Source organism: Archocentrus centrarchus, chromosome 14 (genome assembly GCF_007364275.1).
Source record: "Archocentrus centrarchus isolate MPI-CPG fArcCen1 chromosome 14, fArcCen1, whole genome shotgun sequence".
In the NCBI taxonomy this organism is placed as follows: Eukaryota; Metazoa; Chordata; class Actinopteri; order Cichliformes; family Cichlidae; genus Archocentrus; species Archocentrus centrarchus.
The window spans coordinates 20,660,889-20,677,875 of record NC_044359.1 but is presented as its reverse complement, the minus strand read 5'-3'; the positions used below and the strand labels follow the sequence as shown (position 1 = coordinate 20,677,875).

The window sequence follows — 16,987 nt, the reverse complement described above, 5'->3', positions numbered from 1 at the left end:
ACAATTTCTAAAATATCTGTCCATCATTCATGTAAAGCTTTTTTTTTTTCTTTAGTCAAAAGTTTATTTTAACTAAGAACAGTTTTGGCAGTAGAGCCAGTAGGGCAAAGAGGCACTCGATGCTGAGCAAGTGAAATATTGACTCAGGACACTTGTTTAAAAAAAAAATTGCTATGTTTTAAGAATATTTTAAAACATTACTGTAAGATATGCACCCACAATATTTCAGTTGTTCCAGATGGCAGGCATGTTTACCTCCTAGATCAAGTTTCCTTTGCTTTGGGAGGAGGTGGTTCTGAAATATGCACTCAACTTGTTTTAGAGGTTTGAGGTCAGAAGTTGAAATGCCAGTAGGTCTTTATGCTCTGCACTCCACCCACACAGTTGCTGTTCTTGCAAAACATGCTTCTGTAAAGTAAATAGGTCTGGGCACCAGAAAATAAAATCTCTCTCTCTCTTTGTAACCGTAAGTGCCAGATATTAAATTGTCCCCTACATTTGCTGCATTTTCATAAGGATTATGGTTAACCATCGTTTCAATCTTAATCATCTTGCCCCACCTAGTGGTCATGCTGATATCTGGGGCTGCAGAGTTAGGAGGGTCATATTGAGGCATGGTTAGGCATAATGCTGATTAGAAACATTTATGCAAAAATAAATAAGGTGCAATAGATTTTACAGAGTTTTACCCCTTTATTAATTAATAAATTGTTTTAAGAAAACCCCACTCACTTCTCAAGACTGACTTGAAACCCGCAAGGGTTTGAATCATTTACAGCACAGCTAAATTAGTCCAATAAATAAAGGAATATCCACATGCAGACTCAGTTTACCGAAGCCACGGGGATCACATTTGTTTGTGTGGGTTTGACTGCAACTGCTTTGAAGATAATCTGTCCCGTGGAGAGTAGCCTGGCCCCTGGGTGCAGCAACCAGCCAGGCCCTGCACACTTTTACCATGCAGGGACAGATTCCAGTTACTGAGCCTGGGGGTCAGATTAACAATTTACCTCGTTGTACCTGAGGAAGAAAGTTGTTTCACCGATGCAACAATGCACAGATGTTCTAAAAGCCTGAGAAGATTTTAAAGTCAAACCTGAAGTCGTCCAGCTCATGTGTTCCTTAATAGTGGAAGTTCCTCCAAACAAGGGTCAGATAAATGGACTGAACTATAACAGCTGGGCTATACATTACCCTCCTCCAAGTTCTCTGTTAATACTGACTCCACCAAAATTACACATTAACCCAAAAAACACTCGTCTCTCCGTTATCACTGTTACTCTGCAACTTCTTTGGGTCCCACTAAACCCAGATACCGCCAGAATGTGATGAGAGGACAGAAACGGGACACAACAGGGTGTTTAGCCCTTTATTTACCCTTTATGCTAAAGAGGAAATTCCAGTGGGTTTGGAAAGAAAATAAGGTGAGCTTTACGGCGATATTTGGTGTCTCACAAAGCATTCACAAGGTACTACAGTCTGAACACAGACAGAAAAATCAGCTTCTCCTAAATTTCACCATGTGCACTTCACATTACTGGAACTCCTCAAACATTCTGGGCCACAGAGAACATTCAAATGGTTCCTGGAAGATGAGAATTATTATTTTAAATTCTACAGCCAAAATTATAGGATAAGTTCAGGTGGCCTACAAACACGTGCTACCAAATAAGAGGAAACTGAAAGACATGAAAACCAACACTAAACACAATCTGGTGCGACAAAGCTGACAGAATACCATGACAAATACTGCAACTACTCACTGTGGATGGGAAATCCTGGTGTGAACTCAGCAGCTGAGTCACTTTGGCGTAAATCTTTATATCTGAACACCATTTATGTTCTCATTTGTGGTCATTCAGCATTTAGATGAGCTATATGGCAGCCAGGTTACACTGAAAGTGTGTATGTGTACACAAAATAGCACAAACTTTAATACAGTTTCTTTTGGGTTCTCTGATTAAATGTTTAAGAAGTCTGAACTTTACCATCGAGCTAATTAAGTAAACAATACAGACACAACTATCTATGGGAAGCAGGCAGCTGCCTACCTGACCTTGTGGGTGTCACCGAACGCCGGATCAAACACTGCAAGCTGCATTCAGCCTGGAGCCAGATGGTTATTTTCCCAACATGAAAGCAAATATCCTGCAGTACAAGTTATCAATTTAATTATATTAACAAAATAGTGTAATCCTTGAAAGAAGAACATGTTAAGATATTTGACAATTTTTCAACATAACTCCAGTCTTTCTCAGGCAGATTTTTTTACGTGTGTATAACAAGAAACACGTCATGCTCACACAATCTGAACAGAGTTCATTTCAAATATTTGTTGTGCATTCAGTCGATCCATGTTTCACAGGAGAATCAGCTGAGAAATATCCAAAAACCTCATTTAATTTATGAACATGGCATATTTGCTACAGATTATCTGGACACGACAAGGCAACAAGAGCTGGTGAAGAGTCAGCACTTTCTGACTGCATAGCATATACAGCAGATCATCTGCATGAACTGAGTGAACGTCATAATGGATTTTGGTGTTGAGAGACATGCCACAGACAAAAATACTACACAAATCCCATGTTATAAATGTAATAAATAAGGAGGGAGACAGACAGACGGGTAATGAGGTGTAAAAAAATAAAATCATTGAGGATTACTGTATGACAGAATGTGGAAGTGAAATATTAAAACAAACAAATTCTAAAACCACATGAGAGCTGAGGGAAGTATTAGGCAGACTGAGCAGGCCAGATCAGGCTTCCCAGAAACTCTGCTCCGCACACTACTTTAAGAAAGGTAAGGAGAAAGGCCAAGAGGAAGCCTTTACAAACCAGCAGTTTCAGTTCGGGGTGTGACCTGCATGCATGGGCTATGCATGGACCCTGCATGGGCCTCATTTAAGTCAACCGTCTGGGTCCCAATGAACACATATTCAGGGCCGGTTAAAATCTATCTGGGCAAACCCATGTAGGGCCACCATGGAAACCGCGGACAAAACCTTATGGGGCCCATAATGTTTGCCCTTGCTTATCCCATATGGGGCCCACCTATGAGTGCTGGCAGGGTATAGAGCTCATCTTTGAAAAGCAATTATGTTTGGCGCAACGGCTCATCCAGATCATAATTCTAATTGCAAAATCTGCCAGACAAGACAGGCTTAAAAAAAAAAAAAAAAAAAAAAAGTTTAAGAGCCACATGTGCGGGCTTGTGTTCATTTACTTTTATCTGTTTATACCATTTTAACCCTTGTTTTGCTTTGTGAAGCACTTTCCGACTTTCTGTTCTTGAAAAAGCAGCACATAAATAAATTTTACTTGCAGTACTTACTGACACCCCATTGCACATATTACATTTTATCAGTTTAAAGCAAATATAATTATGATGAAAATATGATAAAAATCATATGAGCATATTCGAGAACATTACAAAATATGGTATCGCATTTTCTGAGGTTCATTTAGAGAATACACTGAACGTGTGTTATATAAATTTGCAGCAGTGATCATAATCATCATAATCACTATCATATTTCTGTTGCCTAAACAAAAACCTACGATAATGACTTGCCTGGGGTCTACCCCGCCTCTCGACCTATGTTAACTGGGAAGAAATCAGAAAACATGGGAGCTGAGGGAGTATAGGCAGACCAGATTGGGCCAGACAGGCTTCCCAGTCTGCAGACTGCTTTTAGAAAGCAGTTTTTACTCACCAACAGTTCTTCTGAGTCACACAATCAGCAGAAGTTTTGTTTTCTGAAACTTTTTTAAGCCTGTCTGTAAGCTCTTATAACACCATCATAGTTTTGGGTGTGACCTGAGAAGAGACTAGATTTTGCCCTCTGTTCACTTTTTGATGAAAATCAGAAGGATCTTAACTCTTCATTTTTGGAACTTTTTGTCTTCATTCTGAAGAAAAACATCAAGCTGAAAAAAGATATAACAGCTTGCATATGGACAACAGTTTAAATTGAATGTTTCCTCCCTTTTTTCTGTGAAAACCAAAAATGTGAATGTGAGGCCTTGCTTTTTAAAATCACAAAACACTAAGACAGCTACAGATTTCTGAGATTTTACCCTCCTAACATCCTGCTGGCTATCTCCTATATCTTATCCTATCGTATAAAATGTATATAATGTGTTTTTTTTTTCAGATACAACTGTGATGGATAGGTGATAAAATAATAACGCTTTCAAAATTGCCCCTCTGCGAATCTCAAACGTATCATGGTGGAGAGGTTTGTGTGTCCCAGGGATCTCAGGGGCTATGTAGGGTCTCCCAAGGCTAACTGGTCCTGGGTGAGGTGCCAGACAATGAGCGATTCAGACGACGAGTGATTCAGACGAACCTTTTGAGAGGTACCACAGTTTGTCCACAATGAACGCCATGTTTAAACTAGGACACAACCTAGATCACAGGTCAATAATCGATTTTGTAATCGTATCATTGGTTCTGTGCTCATTGATCTGGACGCTTAGGCGAAGATTGGAGCTGAGTTGTCAACTGATCACCACCTGGTGGTGAGTTGGATCAGGTGGTGGGGGAGGATGCTGGATAGACCAGGAGGATATAAACATATAGAGCTGGGAATGTCTTCAATTCCCATGTCAGACGAACTTCAACAGCATTCTGAGGTTGACCTCCGTTGCTGAAGTTGCCGCACTGAGCTGTACTGAGCTGTACAGCTGCACTGAGCTGTGGCTACAAGGTGGTTGTTGCTTGCCGTGTGGTAATCTCCAAATCCCCACCAGAGGTGAAGGGAGCCATTAAGCTGAAGAAGGAGTCTTATTGGGCGGTGGAAGGAAAACTTTGTTTAAACAACTCCTTGGTGGCAGGGCTCCTGGGGTGGACAATATTTGCCCTGATTTCCTGAAAGCGCTGGATGTTGTAGGGTTGTCTTGGTTGTCACGGCTCTGCAACATTGCATGGAGATCTGGGGTGATGCCACTGGATTGGCAGACTAGGGTGGTGAGTCCCATCTTCAATAAGATGGACTGGAGTCTCCTCCAACTATAGGATGATCACACTCCTTGGCCTCTCCAGAAAGGTCTATGCCAGGGTGCTGGAAAAGAGAGTTTATTTGTTAGTTGAACCTCAGAATCAGGAGGAACAAGGTGCTGGACCAGCTCTTTATCCTCTCAAGGATATTCAAGTGTACGTGGGAGTTTACCCATCCAGTCTACATGTGTTTTGTGGACTTGGAGAAGGCAATCGACCGTGTCCCTCAGGGCACCCTGTGGGGGTTGCTGCGGTAATGTGGGGTGTCTGGCCCGTTGTTACGGACATTCAGTCCCTGTGCAACTGCTTGGTCCGTATTGCCAGCAATAAGTTGGACCCATTTCCTGTGGGTGTTGGACTCCACCAGGGCTGCCCTTTGTCACTGATTCTGTTCATTTTTATGGACAGAATTTCTAGGCATAGCCAAGTGGTGGAAGGCTTCCACCTTGCTGGCTTCAGAATCTCATCTCTGCTTTTTGCAGATGATGTGGTCCTGTTGGCTTCATCAAGAGATGGCCTCCAGCTCGCACTGGAGTAGTTCACAGCCAAATGTGAAGCAGCAGGTATGAGAATTAGCACCTCCAGGTCCGAGGCCATTGTCTTCAGTTGGAAAAGGGTGGGGTGCCCACTCTGGCCCTTTTGCCACTGACCTGGTGCTGGTGCCGGTGCCAAATGCTCGAACTGTTCAACATTTTTTTTCCACCACGAACTCACTCAGTGCTCGGCCGAAAAAGGGGTTCCAAACCAGCACCACAAACTAGCTGGTCTAGACCCAAGAAAACGTGACGCAAACAGCAGAAAGGCGTGACTCTGCCATCTTGACGTAAAGTTTTCTACAGCTGTTTCACTGCAAGGCGTGTATTAAACGAGAAAAGCGATGCAATTTTCACAGCTGTGAATTAGGCTTGGCCCTAAGGCTGAACTTGCTGCTTTGTATCAGTTCATAACAAATAAAAGGAAGCAAAGTGCATATAGTACCTGTCGTCTTGCTCATAATTGCTATCTGCGACTCTCTCTCTGCGCCACACACAGATGTTGAAGTAGCTATGTTTGGAGGGTAAAATATGTTCCCAGCACAAGAAACACAGTTTGTAAAAGGAGACAGTGTTCCACCATGTTTGCGCCCTTCGGCTTTCGTTTCCGGACTAGGAACCGCCCACATCATGCGTAAAGCATCAGTTCGCGGTGGAAACGCAGGTGCACCAGGTGTGCTAGTGCCCCCCGTTTTCAAAAAGTAGCGATTTCACACCGTTCTCGTGTAAATGGGGCCTGAATCAGGGACGAGTTGCTGCCCCTGGTGACAGCTGGAATAGGCTCCACTGATCCCCACTACCACCACCCCACAACACCACATCCCATGATAAGAGGTTAACAAAATGGATGGATATACAAAAATTTATCATGACACAGATGATGGAGCTGTTAAAGTAATGACAGACAAGGAAATGTTTACTCGTGTCAAGTTTTATTTGTTTCATAATAGGGGATCCATAGAAGCATGCAGTGTTTTATTGTTCTACTTGAATGCTTTTTTTTCTTTCTTTGACGTTGCTGGCAGGGGGCCCATGTCGAGTTGAACAAGGCTGATGTTATCAGTTTCAGCTGCAGCCTCTCCCTAGTTCTAAATAACTCATAACTCCAGAAGCTGAGGGAGACTCTTTGACTGAGTTATTATTCTCACTCTCTGGGCAGTATTTTCTTTTGTATATATTCATCATATCAAGAATCATATTTTCTAAGTTACAAGGCTTTTTTCAATTTTTGACCAATAAATGATTAAGTTGACCTTGAAGACTTTGGTGGATGTGAACCAAATTTTAATGGGTTGTTAACACGACCCCACTCTGCACACCTACAAAGTTTTATCAGAATTCATTCAAAACTTTCCACGCTGTCACGTTTACAGTCAGAATGAAACGCAGACACACACGCAGATGCTCCCAAAACCATAACCTCCTTGGAAGAAGTAATAAGCTGTCTGTAACTAATTTGCAAAAACACAGCTCATAGTTCTGTTAGTGATAGACTTTATTTGAGATGGGGCAAATAATCATGATACAGTAAAACTTTCTCCTGCACCACAGTAATATTTGTTAATGAGCAGGAATACAGTCTGTGTTTGCATTATACAGTAAGAATTCAAAGATATGTATGTTTATGTTTATGTCTTTTCACCATAGGCACGGCAGTTATACTCTAATATGTCTAATTGTTACTCGCCTCGCCGCTAACGCTGCCTTTATCTATATATATATATATATATATATATATATATATATATATATATATATATATATATATATATATCAATATGTTTAACTACTTTACAAGGACCTGATTCATACAAACTTGCATTTTGTTAACACAACAAATCCTTTCTTTTTTAAAAATTCTACATCTTTGAGTCAATATGTGAAGAAGAGATCTTTAACACGATTCTTTATTTTATTTATAATCAAGCACATCTCAAATTTACCCAGTGAAATTAGATTAGATACATCAAACCCAAGGAAAAGCGTAACATACATTCATTACATGCATTATCGTTCAATAACATATGATTTAACAGTAATTATGAAAGCTGGTTAGTGTTCCCAATTACTGAAAACCAATTTTAAGAAGGTTATGTTAAAAAAAAAAAAAAAAAAAGCACAATATCGTTTTATTGCATTAAATGTTCAATTGCTTTCCAAAACCCGTCAGCCCCTACAGGATATGAAATCAAAAAGATATATGTGAGTCATTTATTTTTAAAATCATACATTCATTATTTGTGTATTTTTTTGGTTATTTTTAAGCTATTAGGAACAAATAAAGGCAACCAAAAGGTATTTTTTTTATGTTGCACGGAGCTCACTAAAACATCAGGCTAACTCTGTGATTTAATACAATAAATTGTGTTTGGCAAGTGTTGCACAAAAACAAATATAGTACCATTGTTTTGCAGATTTGTTTGGTTACATATCAAACCTCCAAAAAAAAAAAAAAAACTGGCAAAGACGTGGCATTTAACTAATAGCTAACATGTTCATTTCTTCCATTTATTTCACTCTTCTTTAGGTTTCTGAAAACTTCCTTGACCTGAAGTGTTTTAGTGCTGAAATCCATTTAACATTTATTAAACAGCATTTAGACAAAAATAACAAAGTCTTTATTGTAGAAGCTGTCTGGCAAGAATAAAGGCATGAGGTAAACAAAAAACAGATTTCACTCAAACTGTTATTTCTCCACAACATCAAATAAACCCATGTGAAACCTGGCAAGAAATCTGCTAAGTAGTAAAACATTAAAAACAAAACCCCAAAGTACTTTCTGCTTGCTTAATCAGTATCCAAGTGTTGCTAAAAAAAAAAAAGCTAAAACAAAGGCATCAATGATGGGATACTTTGTGGTACACTGTAACAGTCCAGTTAACCTGACATCTGAAATCATACATGTACGTTAAACATTGTTATAGAAAGATAAATACAAAAATATAATATACTGGAATAATATAATGGTTCTGTAAATGTTGGATGTGAAAAGAAACACATACAAACTATAACCTTCAGTCTAAATGTAATATCTTCTGGAATGTGTTAGCAGTGGTTACATTCTCGCTGTCTGCATGCTATGCCATCTTTGAGAGCTTCATTGTGTAATTTGTAACTACAGAATCCGAAGAATGACCGATGAAGAGTGCAACTGTGAAATATTTAACTGAGGTCCTCTTTGAGAGGGATGCAGGTGCAGGGTTTCTTGCCTTTTTAGACCTCTGTGGGTCCAAGAAGGGGACTTTTGGCAAACAGGGATGTAAGCAGAGACTCCACCTTCTTTTCTTGTGCTGGTTTTTTCCTAAGATACAAAGATACACTTTAGTTCTCATTTCATTGTTTATCTGGACATTGGCACATGCTATAACGTACATGTGAATATACTTACAGTTTGAACACTGCCCACGTGCACAGAGACAGCACCAGTGTGGCAATGATGGCAACAGCAATGTAGACGTAGACAGGTACGCCATCCCATTCTGGGTCAGGTGTCACTTCTTTCTCCTCTAAAACAAACATAAGCACACACAAGTAAAATCAGGTTAGAGAAGAGCTGCTCAGCTGCTTTACAAATGACTTGAATGAAAAGCATCACAAAACTTTATAAACAAAAGTCAAGTAATATCTGTATAATTTCAAATAAATCATTAATTTGGATCTTATATAGTGGGCAAACTGTCCACTATATAAGATCTGCATTTGCACATTTTGCAGACAGAATAAGTTCCCGTCGTATTGTCCAAAAATTGTACCTTGTATGGATATACAAGCCTGACTTGCAAATTGTACATCCAAAGCAAATATATACATCCAAGCACCTTGCACCATGTCTCCAAAACAACAGTAAACGTGTCGCTGTCCAGATACTTAGTGACATCTACAACTACCACAGGTAAATTTGAACTTTATTTAAAAATGTATTTCATTTATCCTTTATGTAATGTTCTGTTAAGATATATTTTTTTTATAAAAGGCAGGAAAAATGCATAATAAATAAATGATAATAATATCATAATAAATCATATATCATAATAAATAAAAACATCACAGCATCAGTACATGAGAAATATCCAACACGTGAACTTAAACTAATGATGTTCTGTTGAGTCCTGCAATGGACCAGCAGCCTGTCCAGGCTGTACCCTGCCTTTGGCCCCATGACTCTGAACTGGATAAACAGAAAAAATGGACTGATGGCTGGAATTTTCTGTTTGAAAATCATAATCATTAGGAGTAGTAATAGTAATGGTAGTGGTAGTGGTAGTTGTATACTAGAACGTCTAATGCCTTTGTGAGTTAGTGTCTGAGCCAACCACCCAGATTTCAATGAAAGACTCACACCAGCACGCCAACAAAAACCTTTATTCTTTGAAATGTGGGACAATTATAATCACACCCTGGACATTTGATTCCAATCACAGTGGGAACAGATCATTCAGTTTTCACTGTAGCAGTTGGAAGAAGAAGAAAAAGAAAAAACATTCAAATAAAAGACGGGATAGTGGAAAGTCCATTTTATCATGGATGAACAAGGCATGACTTTGTGACTATTTACTTTATAGAGGACACAGCAGAAACTATTGTTCCTCCACACAGTTCACCAGTGCTGCGGTCTTAAAGTGCCTTTTGCTTGTAGAAAAAGGTTGCAACTTACAGGCTATATTTTATTTACGGCCTCCATAAATAAACTACTGCTATGCTATGATTTTCAGGCAAGAAGTTCTCATATTGTCTCACTCGCTATGCTGTTTTCTATACCTGTTATACAATGCAACAACAGCAAAAAAAAAAAAAAAAAAACGTATTATAATTCAATTAACAGTCTGCATACATTCAAATATTTGTTTCACTTGACTAAATTAGAGAGGATCAAAATTTATTTTTTTCGAGCTTTAACACTTCTGCAACACTAATTTGTCAAACATGTTGAAAACTATTATGTTGAGCCTGGATGGAAATGATCCTTCAGCTATTCCTCCTGAGGACCGGATCATAGCACCGTCTGCGACTATGAAAAGCAAGAAAAAAAAAATCGGACAAATCAGAAAATGATCACATATTCAGCTATGCTGGTTGTCGTGAGATGAATTGAAGTGTATTACATGTTTTAATGAGATAAGTTTAAAACTTACTTGTTCTTGATGACATCGAGGTCTTCCAGGTTGAAATCAACAAGACTACTTAGCAGGACTTGTTACTAGCAAAAGAGATGCTGAAAATCTTATAAATCCTTTACTTACAGAAAGTGCACTTTAAACAGATCATTCAGGAATATGAGCTGAAATGCAATATTTAGGAATTTGAACGCACCATTTCATTTAAAGCTATAATAATGTTACTGAAAGGAAGTTATTTTGTCACATAACTGCATAACTGTAACAACAACTACCAAAAGTGCTGAACCGGTCAGCAATCTGTTGGATTTGTTTTCTGACGCTTTATGCCTCTGTGGTTCAAGAGGTAGAGTCTACTAATTGGAAGGTTGGTGGTTCAATCCCTGGCTCCCCTAGTCCTTGAGCAACATACTAAACCCCAAATTGCCCCCGATGCAGTGTGAAGTGTTGAGTACTGAGTAGAAATGTAAACTCTATTTACTGACAAGGTAAGAATGCTTTTCTTTTTAGAACAATGAACCAAAGTGTTACAGAAAACCAAACCAGTTGTCCATCGTCGATAAATGGACATCACATTATGTTTTATTTTTCCCTGCAGAAGTAGTTCCCGTTGGTTCACGTGTTCTCTGGTTGGAAAATACACTGGTCCAAACCCTAACCTTCCTCACCTTTTAGATTCAGTATAAATCCATGCTTTTATTTACTTTGGTATTCAAATTTCACCTACAGTCTCACTTCTAGTTAAAGGGAACTTCAACTCACATCTTACAAAAGTCAAGAAAGAGCTTAGCAGTTGGTCTATGTCAGATATTGCCTTTCTCTAGCTAGCAAACAACAACAAAAACAATACCATCATAAAATGTTCCTATTATCTCTAACAGATTGTTTGGCATGTCATAGAAGAGATATCTATCTATCTATTCTTTGTAAATGTTGTTTAATATAAAACTCTCATCTGGTTTATATGCTTCTTTTCGGGCTCGTCTAAAGACAGGTTTTTTTAAGATGAAAGTCTTTGTTCTTTCTGAGACAGGATGAAGCGCAGTTCCAGGCTCTTTTTTTCCCCCCCTCTGTGGTGCACCCTTTAATTATCATCAGACTTTCCTACCAAGAGTGACATTCACTTACAAGCCCGGTGAGTGATAATATCAATTAGCAACTGATCAAGATAGAGGTTACGAAAAAGCTTTTTTTTTTTTTTTTTTGTCAGAACAAGAAATTGCATAATGTTTCCTGAAAAATTATGTCCAGTATTCCAAAGAGCCAGTGTGAGTTGTGTAAAACATTCTTACCTGGTTGACATACTGGATGACTCCATTCGCTCCAATAGCTCGTGGTTGCACAATACTTGTGCACCTTGGACCGGACCCTAAAACAGTGTCTCTTACTGCTGTCGATGGAGGACAAAGTCAGGCTTGTCTGTCCATCTGCCAGAGAATCTGTCTGTCAGTGAAAAAAGACAAAAGTAATCACTATGACAATAAAGTTAACACGCAGAGGGCTTAAAACCTACTTCAAGCTGCATTAAGCATCAAAATTATGAGTGAATCAAATGACTCATTGTGGATTTCTTTTATTATCAACATCTGTAGTTTTAGGTACTTTTGTATTTATTTTGTCGTCACTTTCTAACAGTATTAGGCAGCTGTTTTTGACCTGAGAAACCTGGGCCCGGCATTAAAGCCGGGGCCTGGGCTTCTACTCGAGACAAATAAAGATCTTTTTTCTTCTTTTTTAATGCATTTTTGTTTGTTTGTTTGCTTGTTTCTCAAGCACCCAGACAGAAGGTGCTCTGTTTTTAACCACACACCGCACATTACTGTCAATTTGTGGAGCTGCTCACATTGTTAACTCTCCTTTGAGATTAAGCAGACATCGTGAGTCTGCATCGCTCCGTCAGGCAGGAAAGTTTCCAGCTGCGTCTCAAAAACTGAAATTTATATTGTGGTGCACTTCATGGTGCATTCAAATAAACTCAGTAATCTGTATTTGGCCAGGGCCATGAGGGATTTGTTTTGAAAGTTGAGGTTTTTTTTTTTAATTATTTCTATTTTATTCTGTTTCATTACCAACACACACATATCCATCATTTCTTGATCTTTCACTGCAAGAATTTTTTTAATAATGGCATAGCAAAACCACAGATTCCAGGCTTTAAAGATCCATAAAATAACAAAGTCAAATCATTAGCAGCAGTTGTTATATTTATTGTACATTAAGGAATGTCAAGGCACCCCTTCCTGTTAGAAGTTAACTGGGGCAAAATGAAAGAGAAAAAAGATGATGGAATACTGAACAAAAACAAACATGGTCACACGTTCAATAAAGTGTGCACAGCTAAAACAAGTGAAATACAGCTGCAAAGAGCAGGGTCTACAAGTACAGCAAAGAAAAATATCATAAATAAAAATCTATGTCTTCTCTGCTCTCTGTGTTTTGTCTAGGTTATCACTTTAATGCCGGTGATTTTGAGGGATTTTAACTATTTTGCTGCGTTTGAGCTGTTAAATTCGAGCGTGGCATCACTGTCTGATTCACATCAGTGGAAATGAAGTACCGTGACCTGGCAAGCTATTCAAATTATCAGTGGTGTGCTAATAGCTGCAGACAGCGCTGACAAGCACGGCGGATAAGTTGAGTTCACATTAATAATTTTAGTGCGAATGAAAAAATATTGAAATAAAATGCCACGCATGTTATGTAACGCAATAACATTTTTACACAGAAATTATTGGACATTCTTCGAAATAAAGATGACTTGAAAATGTGAAATCATAAGTTTCAGATATTTAAAAAAGGATGATCCTATAGTTTTAGATTTAAAATGCCTACAAGAGTCTTAAAACTTGTGGTTATTTTATTTTCTGCAATGCTTTCCTCACTGTCGCATCTCTTTTGGCCCATTCAAACCACAGCAAGGTTTCTGGGAATAAAGCTCTAGTGATGCCGTGCCTCTGATAGCTAACCCATACCGATGATTGTTTTCCACCAGGTCCCTCTTGATTGTGTTCCACCTCATATTCCAGGCAGTGGCCAGGAACCTTCCCATCGGGATGTTCCCAGTGTAGTTCTAACTTGTCTGGACCTGTTTGTAGATGCAGTTTTTCTGTGGCTGCACACTTTACTGTAAATGTATTGAGAACAAAGAACAAATCAATGACTGTGACAGCATGCAGTGATGACCAGATCCTGCAGATTTTTGGCAAGATCAAAGTTTAGGCATGCAGTGATTCCAAACATGAGATCAGGAATTGTATTTACCGTGGTTTTGGATTTGCAGGGAGGTAAATGTTGGTTTTAGTGGCCCCTCATCAGAGGTTCCATTTAAACAGAAGTTGATATCAGTGAATAAAGGGAGTGATTCATCTCTGAATTTGCAGCCTCTCCTGACGCCACCTGATTTGATGTACTCTGGGCATTTCACGGCCTGTCCCAGTTCTTTGTGCCTGAGGAAGAGACAGATCTGATAAGCTACACCACACTTTACATAATATGATGTAAAATCTTAATCAGTACAAGACTTGAGCCTAACAGCTGAGAGGAATTTTTTTTCCCACTTAAAAAGAAAAAGTAAAAGAACCACTGGTGCATTTCAGCATGAAGTTTCCTCAGAATGTCTCTAAAAGAGTTGGTTGCAGGCGTTTTCCAGATAATTGCGTGGGTACATGCCTTAACAAGATTTATTCTCATTAAAGGCACCACATTAAAGTATATCAGCTGAATAAGACAGACCATTTGTGTTCTCACCACTGGACGTGAATTATTTTGGATTTTTTTCTTTATAAACCTGGGCTTCGTCATCAAACTGAAACCATTTAAAAGATGAAAGCCGCTTATGTTAAAAGGAACAAAGTTTTACAATTAATTTAGTTATTATATAGTAGTTTTGTTTTACGGCCTTTTTCAAATTGAGTTAACATTCAGTGTCACAAGCCAAAAAAAGCTCTTATGTACCAGACTTACCAGAAATATAGCTCATGCTGGGAGTTGGCTGGCATCTTTTCACTTCTTCTCCACTCGCACTCCGTGTACTCCATGTTGTGGAACACACAGGTAAAATCCAGGGCTTCAGTACCCAGAACACCTATACATTAAAAAAGAGATCCAATTAGCTACAATCACATTAGTACCTCTTTAATGTAATCACACGTCTTGTAAGCCCCAGAGTGCTGACCTGTGTTGGCAGGTTTCTGGATGAGTTCAGTGTAATCTGTGCTCTTGATCATAGTGTTGTTGGTGCAGGGGCCACTCAGCAAGGTGTACACTCTCACTCTAACATCTTTCATAAGGTCAAACTGAGCACTGAAGGTCATTTTATCTGTCCTGACGCCCTGCAAAAACACAACTGTGTTATTACACAGCTGAAGTTTCTTAATAAGAGGGAAGAAGGCTCTTCTTCCTGATATTTTTGTTCAACAAAGACATCTGTGTCCTCCCACAAAATGCATAATGTTATACTTCAGCTGGGCTGGGTTGTGTGTGCATATATTTCAGTAAGTCACCATATAAAAATGTCAAAATATGAAAGAGCTTTGTATAGTTGTCTAGACATCTTGCAACTATCAGCAAACTGCCAGCTTCTGCAATCAACCTAAGCACAGATAAGATCATTGCTGTTGTGACGGAAAGACAATGATCAATGCCATTCAGCTCACTGTTACTGTAATGTGACTCACATTACAGTAACACCCGCATTATGTGGAAACAGTATCAAGTGTGTATTCTGTTTTAATCTTGTTTAATCATATCTTTTTGGGCAGAAATGTGTGGAAGTGCAATGAGTTTAAATGAGTAATTCCCACAAAATCAGATCTCAAGTCACAGAGACACAAATCTCATCCCTCCACGGCAGCTTGAAGGGCAAGTTTGTTTGATATCTCTGCAGGGTTAGAGTCCTGCTGAGGTTCCAGCATACCACTGAAGCTACACAGACATATGTAAACATTTTATTGCCCGTAATTGCGGATATTAATTGGCCCATTACCAGAGCAGGTCATGTTTCTGATATAATTTTTTTTTTTTTTGGCAGGAGTTCAGGCAGGTTAAGTGCCTTGTTTAAGATGTGAACAGTAAACACTTACAGCCCAGCTGTCCCGGTAGCTGTTGTAATACTCCAGCTGATATCGTACTGAGCACTCTGTCATGTTAGTCAGGCTGTGTGGGGGATTCCATGCAATCTCCAAATGTCCAAGATGTCCAGGGTCTGTTATTACAAGGTTCTCCGGAGGATTCACTGTAAAAGAAAAGAATATTTGTAGATTTTGAGTTTATAAAAGAATCCATATTAATACTGTATATCACCAGGTGATCAACAGCATGCAGTATAATACAATCAAATTTAATAGCTTAACAAACTGCTGCCAAATGTAAAAATCCCTTTGATAGCCTTATATTGCAGGTAGGCTTTACCCCCAGCTCTGGGCACAGAGTGGGACACTTTAAAACATTTCTGAGTTTTTAATACATTTTCTAAGTTTAAATGCATGGAACACGTCTTTAGTCTGGGACCAACCTGTAAGTCCATTGCAATATATGCGCTCCTTCAGGGTGATTAAAAGCAGCATCAGTGTAGCTGTGCAAGTCAGCCCGTATTTTCTCGCCATCAGTAGTTTATAATCAAGACTAAAAATACAAATACAAATAAAAACATTTAATGAAGATAGCAATTAAAAAATATATATACTCGCATTCTGAGATGTGATATCACTTTAAATACTTCCAAATTACTTAACTGGCATGAGTAAAAGTTAAAAAAAAAAAAAAAGAGAGAGAGAGAGACGCAAATGTATGGGCCTATAGGTTAAATCAAACCGTGCCAAATAGAATAAAACAGTGAGATTTCCAAATTAATACTTACGTGATTGTTGGCTAAGAGCGCCGTTTTCCTGCTGCAGCAGGTTCAGAGACAGCGTAACAGACTGGCACAGCGTGGGTGGACTGCTGCATTTGTAACCCTCCCCATCACGCACAGTTGTGAAATACACGTGAAGGAAATCAATGAATAATAGACCGTAAAAGTTCGGGGGTAAAAGTATGGATATTGTTTTCAGTGGAAGAGGAAGGCAAATACAGCGGACGGAGACAGGGTGGAGTCTGTCTGTGAGAAAACGATTGAATTCTGTCTGCACTTATCGTGATAATGGCAATGAAAGGTCCTCCTCCAACCTGGACTTGGCGTGGTCCTGGGTCTTTTGTCCAATGTTTTGTGATATATGCATATATATTTAGTTTGTTTTGTTGGTCTTTCAAGTTATGTTATTAAATAAGTCTAATTATGGTTTATATTTGCACCATTGTATTTTTCTGCTTAGTTTGGCCATTTTGAGTGCTATATCC

At 38.9% G+C, this 16,987-nt stretch overlaps 1 protein-coding gene across 3 annotated transcripts; it reads right to left on the bottom strand.

Moving 5' to 3' along the window:
- Positions 1 to 7,458: 7,458 nt before the first annotated feature.
- il13ra2 (interleukin 13 receptor, alpha 2) lies at positions 7,459 to 16,615 on the bottom strand. 3 transcript variants are annotated; one of them, XM_030746763.1, is made up of 11 exons: positions 16,509 to 16,615; positions 16,164 to 16,273; positions 15,733 to 15,884; positions 14,826 to 14,982; positions 14,615 to 14,735; positions 13,913 to 14,097; positions 13,624 to 13,775; positions 11,944 to 12,094; positions 8,926 to 9,043; positions 8,747 to 8,838; positions 7,459 to 7,710 (listed from the first exon to the last, which is right to left on the bottom strand). In XM_030746763.1, the coding sequence occupies exons 2-10, from the start codon at positions 16,252 to 16,254 to the stop codon at positions 8,751 to 8,753; spliced, it is 1,215 nt and encodes a 404-aa protein (XP_030602623.1). In that variant the 5' UTR covers positions 16,255 to 16,273; positions 16,509 to 16,615; the 3' UTR covers positions 7,459 to 7,710; positions 8,747 to 8,750. The 3 variants fall into 3 exon arrangements, with proteins under 3 accessions (XP_030602623.1, XP_030602622.1, XP_030602624.1); XM_030746762.1 differs by lacking the exon at positions 7,459 to 7,710 and having other exon boundaries at positions 7,726 to 8,838; XM_030746764.1 differs by lacking the exons at positions 7,459 to 7,710; positions 8,747 to 8,838; positions 8,926 to 9,043 and adding exons at positions 10,355 to 10,545; positions 10,670 to 10,734.
- Between the last annotated feature and the right edge of the window lie 372 nt (positions 16,616 to 16,987).